This window comes from Molothrus aeneus, chromosome 21 (genome assembly GCF_037042795.1).
Source record: "Molothrus aeneus isolate 106 chromosome 21, BPBGC_Maene_1.0, whole genome shotgun sequence".
Classification (NCBI taxonomy): domain Eukaryota; kingdom Metazoa; phylum Chordata; class Aves; order Passeriformes; family Icteridae; genus Molothrus; species Molothrus aeneus.
The window spans coordinates 773,698-793,595 of record NC_089666.1 but is presented as its reverse complement, the minus strand read 5'-3'; the positions used below and the strand labels follow the sequence as shown (position 1 = coordinate 793,595).

The 19,898-nt window shown below is 56.2% G+C and overlaps 1 protein-coding gene across 4 annotated transcripts in view; it reads right to left on the bottom strand.

Annotated features, from left to right (window-relative positions):
• EPHB2 (EPH receptor B2) overlaps positions 1-19,898 on the bottom strand; it is a 134,113-nt gene that overhangs the window by 84,306 nt on the left and 29,909 nt on the right. For all 4 annotated transcript variants that reach the window (XM_066563799.1, XM_066563797.1, XM_066563798.1 and 1 more), the window contains exons 2-3: positions 10,677-10,741; positions 5,794-6,478 (exon numbers count right to left, since the gene is read on the bottom strand). In XM_066563799.1, coding sequence (XP_066419896.1) covers positions 5,794-6,478; positions 10,677-10,741 — 750 coding nt within the window. The remainder of the gene's footprint in view (positions 1-5,793; positions 6,479-10,676; positions 10,742-19,898) is intronic.

Below are 19,898 nucleotides of genomic sequence, written 5' to 3'. Positions count from 1 at the left end.
AGCACACACTTGGCCCCCTCCAAATCCCAAGTACAGCTTGGCTGCTTCCCACCCTCTGTGCTGGAGGGATGGCTCTGGGTCCTTGTCACACATGCTTGTCACACCTGAGCCCACGTCACCCACACATGGTGGGGTGGTGGCAGATCTGCTGCCCTGGCCATCAAAATCATGGCAGAGAAGGGGACCCTGCTGAGCCCTGGGGCTCCTCTCAGGGGAGGGCCAGCTCCACCTTAAGCTGCAAAATCAGAGAATCCCAGAATGGTTTGGGTTAAAGGGACCTTAAAGCCCATCCAGTCCCACCCCCTGCCATGGCCAGGGACACCTTCCACTGTCCCAGGTTGCTCCAAGGCCCGTCCAGCCTGGCCTTGGACTCTTCCAGGGATCCAGGGGAAGCCACAGCTGCTCTGGGCACCCTGTGCCAGGGCCTAACCAGCCTCACAGCCAGGAATGCCTTCCAAATATCCCATCTGTTCCTGCCCTCTGTCCATTTGAAGCCATTCCCCCTTGTCCTGTCCCTCCATCCCTTTCCTCAGTCCCTCTCTAGCTCTCCTGGAGCCCCTTTAGGCACTGCAAGGGGCTTTGAGCTCTCCCTGGAGTCCTCTGCAGGTGAACATCCCCAGCTCTCCCAGCCTTAGCTGCAGAGCAGAGGGGCTCTAGTCCTCATAACATCTCTGTGGCCCCCTCTGGAATCACTCCAGCAGCTCCATATCCTGCTAATGTTGGGGACTCCAAAGCTGGAGGCAACATTGCAGGAGGGTCTCACAAAAGCAGACTAGAGGGGCAGAGAACAGAGAAGAGAGCCAAGGAGAAGACAGCTGCCAGCCTGAATCTGACTTGGTTTCTCCTCATCCCATCAGCTCAGCAGCTCCTCTCCTCTTTAGGAAGGCTTGTGACCCCAAGGGATGACACCAGATGTCTCTGACAGCCAGAGAGTGTCACCACCAGCTTCTGCATGGCAAAACCATCCCTTTTCACCCCAGCAAGACCAGGACTACCAGGACTCCCAGTGCTCAGTGCTGCAGGAGCACAACAAAGAGAAGGCAGGAACCAGAGATGCCCTGCTGTGATGGAGAGGAGCTGCAGAAGGGATGAAGGGCTGGAAGCAGCAGCCATCAGCTCCTGTCCCTGAGCCCCAGAGCTGTGCAGGCAGTGCCCATCCTCTGTCCCTGAGCCCCAGACCATGCAGGCAGTGCCCATCCTCTGTCCCTGAGCCCCAGAGCCGTGCAGGCAGTGTCCATCCTCTGTCCCTGAGCAGCACAGCCGTGCAGGCAGTGCCCATCCTCTGTCCCTGAGCCCCAGAGCCGTGCAGGCAGTGCCCATCCTCTGTCCCTGAGCAGCACAGCCGTGCAGGCAGTGCCCATCCTCTGTCCCTGAGCCCCAGACCATGCAGGCAGTGTCCATCCTCTGTCCCTGAGCAGCACAGCCGTGCAGGCAGTGCCCATCCTCTGTCCCTGAGCCCCAGAGCCGTGCAGGCAGTGCCCATCCTCTGTCCCTGAGCCCCAGACCATGCAGGCAGTGTCCATCCTCTGTCCCTGAGCCCCAGACCATGCAGGCAGTGTCCATCCTCTGTCCCTGAGCAGCACAGCCATGCAGGCAGTGCCCATCCTCTGTCCCTGAGCCCCAGACCATGCAGGCAGTGCCCATCCTCTGTCCCTGAGCAGCACAGCCGTGCAGGCAGTGCCCATCCTCTGTCCCTGAGCCCCAGAGCCGTGCAGGCAGTGCCCATCCTCTGTCCCTGAGCCCCAGACCATGCAGGCAGTGTCCATCCTCTGTCCCTGAGCCCCAGACCATGCAGGCAGTGTCCATCCTCTGTCCCTGAGCAGCACAGCCATGCAGGCAGTGCCCATCCTCTGTCCCTGAGCAGCACAGCCGTGCAGGCAGTGCCCATCCTCTGTCCCTGAGCCCCAGAGCCGTGCAGGCAGTGCCCATCCTCTGTCCCTGAGCCCCAGACCATGCAGGCAGTGCCCATCCTCTGTCCCTGAGCCCCAGACCATGCAGGCAGTGCCCATCCTCTGTCCCTGAGCAGCAGAGCCGTGCAGGCAGTGTCCATCCTCTGTCCCTGAGCCCCAGACCATGCAGGCAGTGCCCATCCTCTGTCCCTGAGCCCCAGAGCTGTGCAGGCAGTGTCCATCCTCTGTCCCTGAGCAGCACAGCCATGCAGGCAGTGCCCATCCTCTGTCCCTGAGCAGCACAGCCATGCAGGCAGTGCCCATCCTCTGTCCCTGAGCAGCACAGCCGTGCAGGCAGTGCCCATCCTCTGACCCTGAGCCCCAGAGCGTTCAGGCAGTGTCCATCCTCTGTCCCTGAGCCCCAGAGCCGTGCAGGCAGTGCCCATCCTCTGTCCCTGAGCCCCAGACCATGCAGGCAGTGCCCATCCTCTGTCCCTGAGCCCCAGACCATGCAGGCAGTGCCCATCCTCTGTCCAGCCAGCCCAAGGGCACACAATGGCTCTGCCCCCGCCGTGCCTGAGCGGAGCCAATGGGCACGGGAGGCAGAGGGAGAAACGCTCGATGTGCTGCATGGGAGGAGGGGAGGGGAGAGGAGAGGAGGGGGAGGCGCAGACAAAGAACAGGGAGATGGAGAGAGAAAAGCAGGCAGGGAGCAGAAGGTGAAGCGGGGAGGACGGGGCTGGGGTGTGTGCAGCCCCTCACAGCGAGGAGCAGCAGCCAGCCCCTCACAGGGCCTGCAGAAGCGGCAAGCCAGCCCAGCCAAATGAAAATCTCTTAACCACACTGAATTGTTAACTGCCCCCAAATCCTTTTGTGCTGGGGCTGCGAGCTTAGAAGAGCTTAAGCTGTTAGATGCATGAACTTCCTCCATAAATATCCCTTGTGCACACTGCCGCGAGCAGGCTGCCGTGCTATTAGCCAGATGAAAAACCCAGCGGAGAAAATGAGCAACTCCTTCCAGCTGCACACAGGGGTTGTCCATTCCTTGGGATGCCCTTCTCCACCTGGACCCCTTGGTGGAGCAGGACCTGGCCCCCCATGCTCCCTGCCACGTCCTGTTTGGGCGCCTGAGTGTGTGAGAGAACTTCACCCCCAAAGCCAGCTCAGATTTGCTATTGTTTTGCTTCTGGAAAGGGGCCCAGAGTCCCTCCCACCCCTGGAAACACGAGCAAACCTGCCAGCCACATGTAGGAGTGAGTCCTCCAAGCCAGGCGGCTCTGCCGCTGCCTCCACAGGGAGCGGGGCAGGGACCCGGCGGGAGGAGGGCAGGGATGCAGGGACATATCCCAAAGGGACACATCCTGCAGGGACATATCCTGCAGGGACACATCCCGCAGGGACACAGACCACAGGGACACATCCCACAGGGACACATCCCAAAGGGACACAGACCACAGGGACACATCCCACAGGGACACATCCCAAAGGGACACAGACCACAGAGACACATCCCACAGCGACACATCCCACAGGTCCTTCCTGAGCAGAGCTGGGTGAGCAGCCCCTTCCCAGCCCTTTGTGCAGCTCACTGGGAGGGCTGGGAGAGGACAGAGATTCCATGGCTGTCCTGCCAACTCTGTGTCTGGCTCTCCTCCCAGTCCCCACTCCTCTTCTGGGGGCTGCCAGGGAAAAATGGAGGGGCACAATCCCGGGTGCCATCCAGCCCTGATTGCACCCCACGCGAGAAGAGGAAGGGAAAGAAGGAATGGGGAAGGCAAAGGCAAAGACTGAAGGGAAAGGGAAAGAAAACAAGAGGGGGAGAAAGGAATAGGAAGGGGAAGAAAAGGGAAAGAGGAAGGTGAAGAGGGAGGGGAAGGGGAAACGGAAGGGAAACGGGAAGGAGAAGGGGAAAGGTAAGGAGAATGAAAAGGAAAGGAGAAAGGAGAAAGGAGAAAGGAGAAAGGAGAAAGGAGAAAGGAGAAAGGAGAAAGGAGAAAGGGAAGGGGAAGGGGAAGGGGAAGGGGAAGGGGAAGGGGAAGGGGAGGCAGTCCCGAGCCAGCTGCCCCATGGAGACGATGGGCTGGCGGCCACCGCGTGATTAATGAGGGCGGGGAGCGCGGGGCCGGCGCTCGCCAGCACCGGCTGCAGGAACAGCTGCCGAGGTACCGGACCTCCCAAAATCCTGCTGCTGCTGCTGCGGCTGCTGCTGCCCAGACAAAGAGGGGACCGGCCTCTCCCTCCCTCCCGCTCCCCCGCCTCGGCCCCCGCTCCTGCCGGCTCTGCTCCCCCAGCCCAGCGGGACAGGGCTCTGCAGGAGCGGCCCCGGGAGCCCCTCCCGGGCCATGCGCCGGGGCTGCCCCTCGGCTGGGCTCGCAGTGGCACCGGGGGCTCCCCAGGAAACCCCGGCTGCATCAGAGCAAAGCACTGTGCAGGGCTGGGTCTGCTCCGGGAACAAACAGGCTGAGACGGAAAAGCTGCCATGAATCACTGGGGCTCTCTGGTGTTGCTACGAATGCTTCACTTGGGAGTTGTAAAAGCCCCGTCTGCCCTTCGAGGCAGGGATCAGCCGGGCTCAGTTTCCAGCAGTGCTTCCTTGCTGCCCCCATCCCCATCCCTGCTAAGGCTGTAAGACACTTGATCTGCCCGAGCTCGGTGGGAAGAGGCGTTCAGTGGCTAAGCATGGAGTAGCTGAAATAATGGATATTAAATGATCCCCACAGCACATCAGGACCTGATTTTTGGTGCATGAGCAGCCCAGCCACTAGCAGCAGATATGGAGCCCTCTCCAAGGGGATGATACAGCCTGCAGTCCCTACTGAGCACAATCAGATTCTCCATTCCCCTCTCCAGTGTGTCTGTCTCCTACTACCAGCACCCTCCCCTTGCTTTGGTTCTACCTGGCCAAACCTTCAGAGCCAGAAGAGAGGAGACACAGCTCCTCCCTTGGCTCTGCAGTGGCCACCAACGTGTCTGTAATGGATCTCAGAAGCCCTGGCTCTGCTTGGAGTGTGCCAATGCTATTGGAACTGCAGAGGGATTTGGAGGTTCAGCCAGGACAGGGGAAAAAGATCCTGTTTGCCAAACTCTGTGGTTTGCTCCGTGCATGGCACAGCTGCTGGTGCCCATCACACAGCTCTGGGGTCCCCACCTTCCTCTGAGCAACCCCAGGAGCTCCTTTCTGAACCTTCCCGAGCCCATGTATGACTGGACGGGGGCACAGACATCAGCTCAGGGAGGGGAGTGCTGAGCCTCTTGCTGGCCTGGGACTAGGCTGGCTCCATGGTGCCCAGCTGAGCTCAGCAGGCACTCACAGAGTCTGCTCTGAACATCTGTGGGGGAGGAGAACATCTAGAGAGGCAGAACATTTATAGGGCAGGAAACCTCCGGCTGTTGAGGAGCACAGGGGCCAGGTATCTCTGAAGAGGCCATGACCATGTCCTGCCCTGGGCCATTTGCACCTCACCAGGAAAACACTGTAGACAACTTGCTCCCTCGCACTGCACCCTTTTGGGACCCTGCCTTCCCACTCCCCTCATCCAAGAAGAGATTCAGCCCATGCCAAAGCACACAGCAAAACCAACAGCATAACAGCCCCAGGATTTTGGAAGGCAACTGCAGATTGGTGACATGCACCACATGTGTGTGCCTCCAAAACCTGGAGAGCATGGATGGCACCAGCAACCGGCGCCAGCCCTGAACCCAGTGACTCTGGGGACCCGGAGGTCATGGACAACCTCTGCAATGGACGGATGAGCCTGGGGCAGGAAGTGAGCAGCTGGGGAAGGAGTCAGCCTCCACACGTGCCCCTCTGCCACCCCTGCCCAAGGAGGTCCCTCCCAGACGGTTCATGCAGATCCCAGACGCAAATCCCGAGTGCCCCCAGCAGAGGAGAGCCCGTGGTTACCTCTGCAGACGGTCCCGTTCTCCACGGACTCGTAGCCAGCCCGGCACATGCAGCGGCCGATGGGCACCAGCCACTCGCCGTCACCGTTGCAGTACAGCTTGATGGGCACGTCCACCTCCTCAGCATTGGCAATGCACGTGCCCCTGGCTGCCACCAGCGAGGTGCTCTCTGCTCCCGACAGGGTTTCTTGGAAGACGGCCCCGTTCTGGATCACACGGGGACATTTGCGGTAGAAGACACGGACGGCAATCAGGGACATGCAGCCCCCATAGTCCTGGAAGGCCAGGTAGAAACCATTCTTGGAGACGGGCCCAAAACTGCGCACCTCAGTGTTGATCTTCATCACCCGTCCACCTAAGTCCACCTGTGAGAAGCTCTCGTCAGCAGCGATCGTGTCCACCTTCATCCAAGGATTCTCCATCCAATTAGGAAAAGTCTTGGTGGCCGAGTCCAAGTCTGACTCGAAATAGTACAGGTTAAAAGTCTCCTTACAGGAGCCTGGGACATTTGGGATGCTGCTGCAGTCCCGGACAGAGAATTTCATCTCCACGTGGATGCGGTGTGCTCCTCGCCTGCGGATGTACTTGGTGCGGAGCCAGTTGTTCTGGCTGGACTCAAAGACGTTGCACACCTGGTAGGTGCGGATGGTGTTCATGTTCTCATCGTACCCACTCACCTCTTCCCACTGTGGGCAGGACACACACAGTCAGGGGCTGCTCTGAAGGGGTGCTCCCCACCCTGCTCACCTCTTCCCATCCCCACGATGTGCCACGTAGGCTCTGCCAGCCCCAGCTGCCCCTCTCTGTGCCCACCCTGTCCCACAGGCTGTCCCAGAGTGCCCAGCACCTCCTCCCAGCACCCCCCTGCAGGTGCCCTGTACCTGCCTGGGCAGGATTGGACCCACACTGTGCCCCAGGCAGACTCCACACTGTGCAGACAAAGGGGTCCCTCAGGCCACCTTGCTGGCACTAGCACCATGCCCCATGCCTGGATTCAGGGTCAAGCCTCTCTGCAGCTGGAGAGACAGCAAGGCCACTACTCTGCAGAAATGGTTTTAGTAGGGACTGTGCCGATGGCTGCACTGCACTGCTGTGCCTCTGGCAAAGGAACACAGTGCCTTTAGCACAGGGATTGCCACCAGTGCCACTGGTTACAGACATGGCAACAGGACCTGCTTCCTCATAAGCCATGAAACCTCCTGCCTGGCTGCAGCCAGGGCCTCTTCCCAGGGGCAGGATGGGACTATGGCCAATCCTGCTGTGTTCCCAAAAAGGGAGGTGCTGGGTAAGTCCCACTGGAGCCCTCATCCCTGCCCCTTTGACAGTCAAATGCTTTGGGGCTCCTCCAGCAGGTGCTCAGGTCCCAACCCCAGCTGTCCTGAACTGGATCTATGGGATGCAGACATGCCTATGAGCTGTGCCATGACAGCAACATCCTTCTCAGCAAGACAGCTCAGAGCTGACAGATTTCCCCATGGGAAGCTCTGCCCAGCTCTCCCCAGCTGACTGACTCTGCCAGCTCTGGAGGAAGCTCCGTGGAGTTACAGAGAACATCCTGAGCTGGAAAGGACCCACAAGGATCATCAAGTCAACCTCATGGCCCTGTACAGTCATCCCAACAATCACACCCTGTGCTTGAGAGTGGTGTCCAAACATTCCTGGAGCTCTGGCAGCCTTGAGGCTGTGCCCATTCTCTGCGCAGTGCCCAGCACCCTCTGGGGGAAGAACCTTTTCCTAACATCCAGTCTAAACCCCCTCGACAGAGCTCCAGCTGTCCCCTTGGGTCCCCACAGAGCTCAGGGCTGCTGTGATATCATCTGGCCTTCTCCAGCTCTCTGCCCTTTTCCCAGCCTGTTTTTTCCCAAAATCCTCCAGTGCTTGTTGTCTCCATTCTGTGTAGGATGGGGACATTTCAGAGGGGGATGCAGGGCATGAGCTGCAGCCTGTAACTGGCCACTGCTCCTCTGCAGGGAGCACCAACAGGGAAGGGTCTTTGTGGGAGGAGAACCCTCAGCTCACAGAGCATCTCCTCCTGCCCAGCCCCTGCCAGAGTGCAGAGCATCTCCCTGCAGTCCCATCCCCACCCAGGGCATCTGTGTAATGCTGGCAACAGGGACCAGAATCCTGCTGGCGTGTGACACAGTCCCAGCCAGCTGGAACTGCTCCTTCTGAATTTCTTCAGAAAACTGTTCAAGTGGAAGCCGAGCTGTTTCCCATGGATGTTACACCCCAAGCAAAACCCTGCCCTGGATGCAGGATCACAACACCCAGGGCAGGGCAGCAGCACAGCCCAGATCCAGCACCAGTGCCAGGACCAAATCCAGGGAAAATCCTGCAGGAGCAGAGCACTCCCAGCCCCTCAGGTTGTAAATGGCCTCACAAGGGCACCCAGGACTGGGGAAAGAGGCTCAGGAGATGGGAGACAGATTGCTCCTAGCACATCAAGGCTCACAGCCCAACAGAAGGCTGTCAGGGAAGATCCCCAACAGCTCCAACCACTTCAGATTGGCAGTAGCTGTAAATCTGCTGCCAGGGCTGGGGGACAAGAAGAGCATCCTCGCAAAACACAGCCGGAGCATTTGCTTTGTTTTCCAGAAATAAATTTGGTGTGTTAGTGGAAAATTGCAGGATCTCCCTGCTTTTCAGGGCACTGGTTGGGAGGGGAGTGAGGGAATCAAGACAAAGTATGTGGAAGCAATTCCTTCCCTTGCCCTGCCTCTGATGTGGCTCTCCCTCACCTGGACCACTCCAGACCCCCACCTTGGCAGCTAGCAAGACCAAGGGACCCCCCACACACACCTGCCCCAGCCCCCAGGAAGGATAAGGACACGAGCCCAGAAAGCTCAGCCTTGGTCAGGCAGGAGCAGCACATGATGGAATGAGAGTCTCCAGGGCTTGGGATGAACAGGAGATGGAGGCAGGGTTTGGGGACTTATATGAATGGCACAAGAGTTTCAGAGCCAGACATAAAGCAACTGTTTGGGCTTTGGGGTCTGTAATAATCCCCAAAAAGGAGCACAGGGCAGCTTCTGTCTTCCAGGTGATGCTGGCTGCATCCAACCTGGCCAGCCACCTCTGAGTGGGATGCACTGCCTTGTCCTGCCCTTGGACATGAGGCCATGAAGGCATCGCAGAATTGTCACCCATGATGTACACAGAGCAGGACATGATGTGCCCATATCCCCCCTCAGGGCCCTGCTCAGAGGTGGAGACAGGAGGCGATCCCACCAACCACTGGGACTGCATGGCACTGTCCAGATGGGCATCTCCACCCCGATGGGGGTCCTGGGAGCACCCTGGGGGCCAGGCTCAGGATCCCCAGCATCCTCCCACATCCCTGCCACAGCAAGTGGCTGGCTCCAGACTTCCCTTTTCCCAGATGGGAGAGAAAGTCATCCCCGTGCACCAGCCCCTGCGCTTCCTCGACGCTTAATTAGAAGCCTCTCCCTTTCTCTTGGCTCTCTAATTAACATGCCGGGAGCTCAAAGGAAGGCAGCAGCACAATAACCCAGGGAGAGGCTTCCAGCAGGCCCCGGCCTCATTACGGCCAGGCTGGGGAGCGGGAGCAGGGCGTGCTTCACATATGGAAACACCGCAAACAAGAAAGGCTGGGCCACGAGAGAAAGAGACTTGACCTCTTCTCCCCTGCATTGTGTGCCCGTCATCCCCCTCGGCGGGCACTGGCGGGGCCGGGCAGCTCTGCCCTTTCTCATGGTGATGGGCAGCGCCCGTGCCTGGCGCGGCACCGCGGCCACGCTGCACAGCTCGGTTTAATCTCCCAGACAAGGCTTTTCTGGGCTCTTTCTTTTCTTCTGCCAAGTCGGCTCAGACTGGGGGCATGCTGTCAGCCTGGGGGTGAGGGCCACAGAAACGTCTTCATCCAGCCCCTGCAGAGGGTGGATGGAAGGCAGGATGGAGCCTGAGCCACCGCTGCCATGCACAGGCATGGAAGCATCTCCAGGCTTTGGCCAGGCTGGATTGGGCCATCCAAATGCAAGGGAGCAGGTCTGGGGGGTTGGACACTGTGGCTGCTGCTGGTTACCACAGCCAGAGGTGGGCAGGATGCTCTGAAGCACCGTGATGCCCCACGTGGGACACAGAGGGGGCTCCACTCTGGTTTTCTCCCATGAGCGGAAGGGTGCAGAAATCAGAGTCACAGAATGTTCTGAGGTGGAAGGGACCCACAGGAATCATTGAGTCCAACTCCTGGCCCTGTACAGACACCCCAACAACCCCACCCTGTGCATCCTTGGGAGCGTCGTCCAAATGCTCCTGGAGCTCTGGCAGCCTCGGGGCTCTGCCCATTCCCTGGGAGCCTGGGCAGTGCTTGCACCCTCTGGGGGATGAACCTGATGCACTGCCTTGCCCAAGCTCTGCTTTAAAGGAGTTTCTTCAGGGTGATCTTTGAACATGTTTCAGGATACACCTGGCCCTGGTAAAGAAGACAGGTAGTTCTGCTGAGCCAGCAAACATCTCTCTGTGGGATGCCAGTCCTTTCAGGACCTGAGCCTAATGCCCTCATCCTGCTACAAGTGACAGGCAATGGAATAACAACTGAGACACTGGGGACAAATGATGGTGGCCTTGGCATATTGTTTCTTCCTCTCCTCATTTTTAGGTGGCTGCATGCCAGCTCTATGGAGACTGTGATTCCCCTAGCACCACACTGTGTGACTCTGTGGGGTGGGAACAACATCCCACCAACACCAGGGTATTTTTTGGAGTATCATCTCCTAGAAAACTATTGGAAACCTCAACTGTGCTCTTTCCACATGGCCAAGGCACTTTGCATCAGTGCCTGACTTTTCCTGGGCCAAGCCTGCCACATTCACATGCAGAAGAGACCCCAGAGCAGCTGCAGGTCCCCGTCAGGTGATGCCTTACCCCTGAGGGAGGATGCACCGTCCAGCCCAGCTCTGCTGTCGCCGTGGTGGAGTCCATCAGTGTCTCTGTGGAAGGAAGGGGAAACAAGGAGTCACTGGCTGCTGATGAAAGGACTGAAGATGGAGACAGGGAAAAAGGTGGAGAGGAACTAGCCCAGGGCTGCAGGGCTGGAGCCCATCCCACACTGAGCCTTTTGGCCACATCTCAGCCAGGGGACCCAGGCACTGGTCCCTCCACCCAACTGCTCCCCACCCACTGCCCACTGCTCCCTGGCCCCTATGCAGAATCATGGAATCAAAAAATGTTAAGGTTGGAACTGACCTCCGAGATCATCAAGTGCAACCATCATCCCAGCACCAAACAAATGTTCATCATTAAATCATGTGTTCATCATTAAACCATCAATAAACCACTTGTGAACCACTTGTTCACAGGTGCCACATCCACACATGTTTTTTAACATCTCCAGGGATGGTGATTTCACCACTGCCCTGGGCCAATGCCCAACCATCCTTCCCATGAAGAAACTTTCCCTAATATCCAGTCTAACCCTCCCCTGGCACAGCTTGAGGCTGTTTCCTCTTGTTCTGTCCCTGTTCCCTGGAGCACAGCCCAACCCCCCCCCGGCTGTCCCCTCCTGGCAGGAGCTCTGCAGAGCCACAAGGGCCCCCTGAGCCTCCTTTGCTCCAGGCTGAGCCCCTTCCTCAGCTCCTTCAGCCCCTCCTGGAGCTCCAGACCCTTTCCCAGCTCCATCCCCTCCTATGGAAATGATCCAGTCCCTCAACGTCATAATTTTCATTAAGGGCCCAAAACTGACCCCAGGATTTGAGGTGGGACCTCAAGGTGCCCAGCACAGGCAATGTCTCCTGCTGTGAGTGAGGACTCTTCCATCCATCAGCCAAGCTGGATTTTCCTCCTCTCAATCCTAAATCCAAGTACCCTCAGCCCAGTTCTACCGCTGCATATGAGGAGCAGCCTGAGCAGGGATCCTCCATCACCTTCTAGTTTCCTTTGCCAAAAGCGGGATTTTTTTTTCTCAGCACTTTGCATAGTAGGGAGAATCCTCTGAGATGCAGTAGGATGTGGGGAGGAACAGCACTTTTAGGACTTAAAAGTACTAAAAAATTAAACCACTGTTAAAGCTGGTTTTCCAGATGATTTGGGCTGAAATAGGTCAGGTGATGGTCACCGACCAGCACAGACAAGTCCTGCTCAGCCTTTCCTGAGCTGCAGGAAGGCCTCCTCACCCTTCCTGCAGCTCATGATGCTTCCCACACTGGAGCTCTTTTCATCCCAAATAGCTGTAGATTGGTTTAACTCCACTGATGGCACAAGGAGGGCTGCTCAGGTAATGGTACCCCAATATCTGGGCCAACATGAGCAGCTGAATGTGCCAGCCAGCCCCATCAGAAATAAATGGGACAGACTCTTGGAATCGTGGTTCAAAAAGCCAGCTAACATTGAGTCCCACCATTACTGCAGCACTGCCTTGTTCTGCACTAAACCATGTCTCTAATAACCACATCTACTCACTTCTTTAACACTTCCCAGGGAGTGCTCAAAAGTCTTTTTTGGACACTTCCATGAGTGGCTTGCAGAGTCTGGGTAACTCTCTGTTCCTCCAGGTCTGCAGCCACATGGCAATACAGGGATTTTTCTGCACCACACCCAGGGCTGACAGTTTAAGAAAATAGGACAATATTCCTGAGTTTAGGAAATGCAGTTTAGAAATTCTGCCCAAAGGCCTCAAAACACCGAGGCTGGACATGAGGGGAGTGTGGTGGGACACACTGCACAGGGCAGCACATGGCCAGTGATTCTGTGCTGAGACCATGGTCATGCCCAGAGGGGAAATTCTGTCCCTCTGTTCTGCAGGGACAATGTGAATCCCTTGATTTCAGCACATGCCCTGGGGATGCCAAATGCACTTGCAGGGATGCTGGGAAGTGTGCATCCCATACACACTAAGAGTCCCAGAATTGCTGGGGTTGGAGGGACCTTCAAGACCATCCAGTCCCACCCTCCTGCCATGGGCAGGGACACCTCCCACTATCCCAGGTTGCTACAAGCCCCGTCCAACCTGGCTTTGGACACTGCCAAGGGTGGTCCCAGAATGGGAATGGAGAGTTACTGGGTGTAACCATGTCCTTCTGCTGTGCTTCTCCCCACCAGAAAAACAAGCACACTGCCACAAACCCCTCAAGAACATCTCCACCTTCTCCACTTTCACTCCATTGAACAAAAACAAAGGAAGAAAAGCTCAGCCTTGAGCAGATCCATCACTGAAGAGCCAGGCCTGGATGCAGAGGTGACAACTGCTCCATGCATGTGACCTCCTGCTCCCCACTGGCACCCCAAAAAGTGCCTGGGCAGCACTGTGCTCCCTGCACCTACTCCTGGCAGTAAATCCTCCTTAGACTGTGGCTTGTTCATTACTCCTGGTTCCAGCCAGCGGTTTCCAGTTCACAGGAAACCAGGATTTCGAAATTTGGTTTTATTCCAAGAGTAAAAAGCAAAAAGTACTTCTTTTCAATTTTTCCCACTGAGAAGAGTTCTGGAAAACAGCTAATCCCGAAATGTTGTGGGTCAGATTTACAAAATTTCTTTTTAAACTGAGTATTTGTTTACATAGGCCAATAATACTGTTTACTTTATCAGAGGATCTTGCTTTTTCATTAAAACACCAGTGGCGTTTGATCTGAAATGAAAACAACATTTTTCACACAGTGCTAGCAAGAAGCATTAAAAACCCCCTGAATTTGTTACTTTATCTTAACTATCAATGACAGTGGTGCATAGTAAGTGCATTAATAGCAGTGACTAAAATGGAAAACAAGATATATTCTAAGTCATTACAAATAATTCCCCAAATAAAGTTCATATTTTGAAGCATTTTGCATTTTTAAAAGCCTTTTATTCAATGAAAACTCAGTGCAGTGGAAATGTGCTCAGTACACCACTGCTCCCACCCCCTTATCCTCAGCTGAAGGATCCCCTTGGAGCTCTGCATCCATTCTGGCTGGCCCAGAGAGAAGGAGGAGAAGAAATTTGCAGGTTTTAAGCAAGTTTTTCCAATGGCAAATTATCTTCCCATAAAAAACACCAGATATTCCATTAATTTTAGTCTGGATTTACACCATTTAGCTGCCAGCTATTGGATTTCCTTTTCCTTCTACAAAGACTCTGCAGTCCAAAATCCTTCTCTCTTGTGGTGCTCACGGGTGGCAAATGATCCATCTCCAAGACAACTAAATTAGCTCAGCTTCCTTCTTCTTCCTCCCTAAACCTGGTTCCTGTTTGAGGCTCCTGTTTATCACCCTTCACAGTGCAGGGGGTCCCAGGGCTGTGGTCCCCATCACACACAGCTGTAACACTCCAATGTGCCCCTTCTGGGGCAGTTTTTGCACCAAGCTGCTGCCCAGGCTGAAATCCTTTTGGAGATGAGGTTACACTGAGCAGAGAGCACCTGAATTATAGAAAATTGGGAATAGCTGGTCCCCATGAAGTACAGTGACCCTTGCAGGGTCAGCACAAGGGGATGTGAATCAGAACCATGAAACCACAGAATGGTTTTGGGAGGGACCTTAAAACTCATCCAGCTGCATGGGCAGGGGCACTTTCCACTGTCCCAGGCTGCTCCAGGCCCTGTCCAATCTAGAATTATAGAATCATAGAATAGGCTGAGCTGGAAGGGACCCACAAGGATCATGGAATCCAACTCCTGGCCTTGTACAGGGAACCCCAACTCCCCCAGCCTGTGCCTCAGAGTGCTGTCAAAACACTCCTTGAACTCAGACAGGCTTGTGACCACTGCCCTGGGGAGCCTGTTCAGTGCCCAACCAACCTCTGGTTGAAAAACCTTCCTCTAATATATAACCTAAACCTCCTCTGACTTAGCTCCAGACGCTTCCTCAAGTCCTATCACTGCTCACCAGAGTGAAGAGATTGGTACCTGCTTCTCTGCTGCCCTTCAGGAGGATGTTGAAGAGCACAATGAGGTCTCTTCCAGTCTCCCCCAGGCTGAACAGACCAAGTGACCTCAGCATCTCCTCATATGGCTTTCCCTCCAGACTCTTCCCCATCCTCACGGCCTCCTTTGGATTGGATGCTGTCTAACTTCATGTCTTCATGTCTTTTTAATATTGTGGTGCCCAAATCTGCTCCAGCACTCAAGGTGAGGCTGCCCCACTGCAGAGCACAGCAGGACAATCCCCTCCCTTGCCTGGCTGGCCATGCTCTCCCTTATGTCCCCCAGGACACGGGTGGCCCTCCTGGCTGCCAGGGCACTGCTGACTCAGATCCAGCTGGCCATTGACCAGGATCCCAGGTCCCTTCCTGCAGCTGCTCTCCAGCCTCTTGTTGCCTGGTCCACCCACACATCCAGGGTTGCCCCATCCCCAGTAAGGAATCTGGCACTTTCTCTTGTTGAACTTCACATGGTTGGTGATGGCCCAGTCCTCTATTTTGTTGAGGTCTCTCTGCAGGGCCTCCCTGCCTTTGAGGAAGGCAACAGCTCTTCCCAGTTTTGTATCTTCTGTGAACTTGCCTCATATTCCTTCCAGTCCTGTGTCCAAGTCATTGGATGCTGAAGAGCGCAGGGCAATGACAAAGCCCTGCAGTGACAGGTCACCAGTCTGATGTCACCCCAGTCACTGTCACCCATTGTGCCTGACTCTCAGTTTCTCACCCATCACATGATGTGTTTATCTAGCTGGGGGCTGGACAGGTTGTCCAGAAGGATCCTGTGAGAGACAGTATCAAAAGCTTTGCTGAAATCAAAAAAGATTCCATCTCCTGGCTTCTCTTGATCAACCAGGTGGGTTTACCCAGTGAGAGAAGGAAATCAGGTTTGATAAGCAGGGCTTTCCTTCATGAAGCCGTGCTGGCTGTGACCAATGACTACGTTGTCCTCCAGGTGTTTTTCAATACTTCTCAGAATAATGCTCTCCCTTGATTTTACCAGGCAATGAAGTGAAACAGACCTGTAGTTTCTAGGGTCCTCCTTCCTGCCCTTCTTGAAAATTAGGACAATGTTTGCTGACTTCCAGTCAGCTGGGGCCTCTCTGAAATCCCAAGACTGATCAAAAATCACCAAGAGAGGCTTTGCAATGACATCAGCATCTCTGTGAGGATCTTGGATGAATCACAGACCAGAGGAGTTTGGTTTGAATGGGACCTTAAAGCTCATCTCATTCCATCCCCTGCCACGGGCAGGGACACCTTCCACTATCCCAGGTTGCTCCAAGCCCTGTCTAACCTGGCCTTGGGCACTGCCAGGGATGGGGAGTCTGGGCAACCTCTCTGGGCAACCTGTTCCAGATGTTCATGGACACTTCTGAGTGACAGGTGACTCCAGGCCCAGGGACATCATTTGGACAAAGTTCTGCCACAGGTGTGAGCTCCACACAAAGTGTGGTAAGCCCCAAGGCATGGGAACCCATCATCTATTGAGGCAGCTCCTCCACCTGCAGTTTCCACTGGGCTGCCCTGCCCTGCCACTTCTGTGCCCAGGGTGACCATGGTGGGCTGTCACAGCCACATCTCCCCCAGCAGCTTCCCTGGTCCTACCTGGGGCTGCCCCATGCTCATACAAGCACATGGGCACATAACAGGACCAGCTCCTGTGCTGGGGACAAAAAACACAGACCAATTCCACCATGGGCAACCCCAAGGCCAGCTGTTAATGCCTTGACCACCACCTTGGCAACTTCACTCACTGTCACAGCCACTTTCATGGTGCCATCCTGCTGGTCTGGCAGCACCAGGTAACAGGGTGAGAGGCTGATTCCTTGGCAGCCTCATGAAGATGGATCCCCGTGGCACCCAGGCCATGGAGCAAAGCCATGTGGGAGTGGCAGGGGTGGGAGCCTGGCCCCTGGCCCACCGCTGGTGGCTGCGATAGCTGCAGCTCAGTGCAGCCCTCCCTGCACAGCAGCGTCTCCTCAATGTTGTTGCTTCTGTTCTCCCCTCCCGTGTGTTTATCTGCAGCTCCACATGCTGCCCACAGCATTCTAAATAAATCTGCAGCTGCTCCACACCAGCAGACACAGCTCTGTCCCACTTCCCACAGGGAACCACACTGCTCCCCATGGGACACCCGGGGACCAGTGCCTGTGCTTCTCACTTTGGAGATGTTCTCTCTGAGCAGCTTCCCCCAGCACTGGGGCTGTCCCCAGCACTGCTGCCTGCTCTAAGGGCACACCATGGCTCTGGAGGGACACTTGGCATCTCCAGCCACACCATCACCCCCACCCCACCACTTCCAGATGCTCGAAGCCACGCTAAGACAGCGTCGTGCAGAGGATCTGCTGTGAAAATGCTGGATGGGGGTTCCTGTGCTTCCACATGGTCTTCTTGCTGCTCAGCCACAAGTGAGATGAGTGTGGGGTTCTCAGCTGCAGCAGCTTTTCCCATCTGACCAGATCAGGAATGAGACTGGTGGACAGAACTGGGAGGGGAGGACAAGTCTGGGATCACGCTGGGTCCTGGTGGCAGCAGGGCTGGCCAGGAGTGGGGATGGAGGGTGGCAGGACCAAGGGGCAGGAGCAGAGGCTGGAGGTGGAAGGGATTAACAGAGGAGCTGTGCATGTTGCAGACACACTTCTCTCCATCCGGAAAAATAACTTGCGTGGAGTTTTGCCAATTCAGACCAATTTGGAGTATCCGGACCTGAGCTTCTCAGAAGTCCTGGCAAATGCTTCACATTCACAGGCTCCAAGCTCATCCAGATAAAGAAACAGCTGGGCAAATAAATAGCCCCACAGATAGCTGGAGCCTCCACCCTCATTTTTCCACCCACAACTTTTTCCCTTCCCCTTTCACTCCTCACGAAGGCTCCTCTCTCAGGGTAGGACACTTGCCAGGATTGTAATCCTGGTCCAACATTATCAACACAGGGAGCAAGCTTCTCGTGAACCCATGACCACATCAGCTGCGGCCAGTGCTGGATGTGCAAAGCAGGCAAGAAGCTTCCAGCTCACTCTGATGGGCTGGGAGCAAAGTCATCCTAAGGCAGAGACAGTGGGAGATCATTCCTTGTCACCAAGTCCCGTACATGACCTGGAAGCCCACCTAAAATACCTCATCAGCTCCAGGCTGGAGGGACACATAGTGTTAGAGCCCAGGCAAGGGGAGCAAGATCAGGATCTGCACTGGAGACACCACAGGTCAGGATGAGCTCCTCCATGCAGGAACATGTGCTTCAGGAACCATGTACCCACCCTGGCCTCAGGCACAGCCCCCACATCCCGGGGCAGGGGGTGGCTAATGAGAAACCCGTCTGTCCCCACCCCAGGAGCCCTCAGCACAGATCCCTGCCCTTCCCCATGCTGAAAGGCCCCTCTCTGCCTCCTGTGCTTTACTGGAGCCTGATCATGATATTTTTGCCAGCGTGAGCTGAGCGGGGCCGAGCAAAGCCAGTGGCCCTTCCCTGCAGCCCTGAGCTTTGCTTTGCCTGGCCAGGGGCCAGCGGAACGAGCTGAAACCCAATCCCCCCCCGGCTGAGCCCTGGCGCGGGAACAGCTCCCTGCATTGTGAGCAGCAGTACAGGATCCTTGGGATATGGCACTCAGGGATCCACTCAGACTCCAAGGGGGACAGTGATTGATGGAGGGAGGTTGACTGAGCTGCGATGGGGACCCCAACACGCCCCACTCCCCCCAAAGGGCACCCCGAGGTCAGGCACAGAGGGTCACACCGGTGCTCCTGGTGCTGGGAACCCAGCACTGAGGTACCTGCTCATTCAGCACCCTTCCCTGAAAAATTAGGTCCAGCCAGACTCAGAGACCTAAGGATTAGGATGATGTCCATCATCTCCATTGCACAGAGTGCCTCTGACCAGCCAAACAGGATCCAGACTGATAGCCCATGGAGCAGGGAGAGCTGACCCCAGAGATACCACACAGCACGGGCAGGGGAAAGATGTCCTCAGTTTGGGGGAGTCACGGGGCCTTCCTCGCTCCTCAGTTCCCTAGGACATCAGTCACAGCTCCTGCAAGCCCTGTGAGGCAGGAGCCAGCCCCAGAGCCAGCAAGGGAGCAGGGGATGGAAGCTGGTGAGGCTCAGCAGAACCTGCTGGATCACTCTCACCCAGTTACTGGGTGGTGCTCAGCTGATGAGACACTAGGGTTCAGGACTGGTGTCAAACAAGGGGATGGCCCCAATGCTCTGCCCTTGGCACAGCATTGCAGCAATCCCAGGTGGAACTCCCCCTGCATTTCCATGAGAGAAGTGCCATGAGCTGGGCTATGCTTTCCAATTCCCACCAAAATCCCTCCCTTACTCTGATTGCCCACACCTTGTCTGGACCATTCTCAGGGGACCAAACCCAGGGCTGACACTGCTGAGCAGAAAGAAACCACTGGTCTTTAGCTCCCAGCCTTGCTAGACCAGAAAATATGGAAAGCTGGGCTTGGGGCAGAGCTGCACCTGGCATGGGGGCCATGGCAATGCCACTGGGTGAGCCAGGAGCCAGGGCTGAGCACAGCCACGGCCCAAATCCAGCAGCTTCCAGACCCTCTTCCCAGCTCCTCCTCTCTCTGTGAAGGCCTGGCTGTGCAAGCACTGCCCTGCAGGGTGCTCCACTGCTGAAAAGCTCAAAGCAAGGAGAAGCCAAACTCAACAGCCCATGGGGTCCTGCAGGTCACCCCAGCACGTGTCCTGCTTTCCAAGCACTCAGTGTCCCACCCAGGATTGTCCCTCTCACCTGCCTGCCTGCGAGGAGAATGACAGCTCCAGGTTTCAGAAGGGAATTCTGATTTTGTGACCTCTCAGCCCCTGCTGAAGAAGCAGGTGAGGCTGGATGTGAGGCTGGATGTGAGGCTGGACCACTCTCCATCCAGCTGACACATTATCCCACTCACAGCTGCAGATTCATCCTGTCTGTCCCAGTTTCCCCACACCAGCTGCTCCACAGGTCAGCAGAAACAGGAAAAGCCCACCAGAGCTCTCTGGGAAGCTGCTCCAGCAGCACCAGGGACCCACTGGCAGCATCTGTCCCAAAAGGAGCTGGGACTTGTAGGTGGTCTGAGTTCAGCGAGGGCAGGCTGCTGGCAGGACACAATGCAGATGCCAAATGCCAGCAAGCAGAGGCCCTCCTGCTGCTGCTGGGAATGCAGGAGCCACACAGAGGAGACCCAGATGAAGGCGTTTAACAGCCACTGCTACTGTCACTGCTGATGGCTCTCCTTGGTGGCACTGACCCCATGGGCTGGGAGATACCCT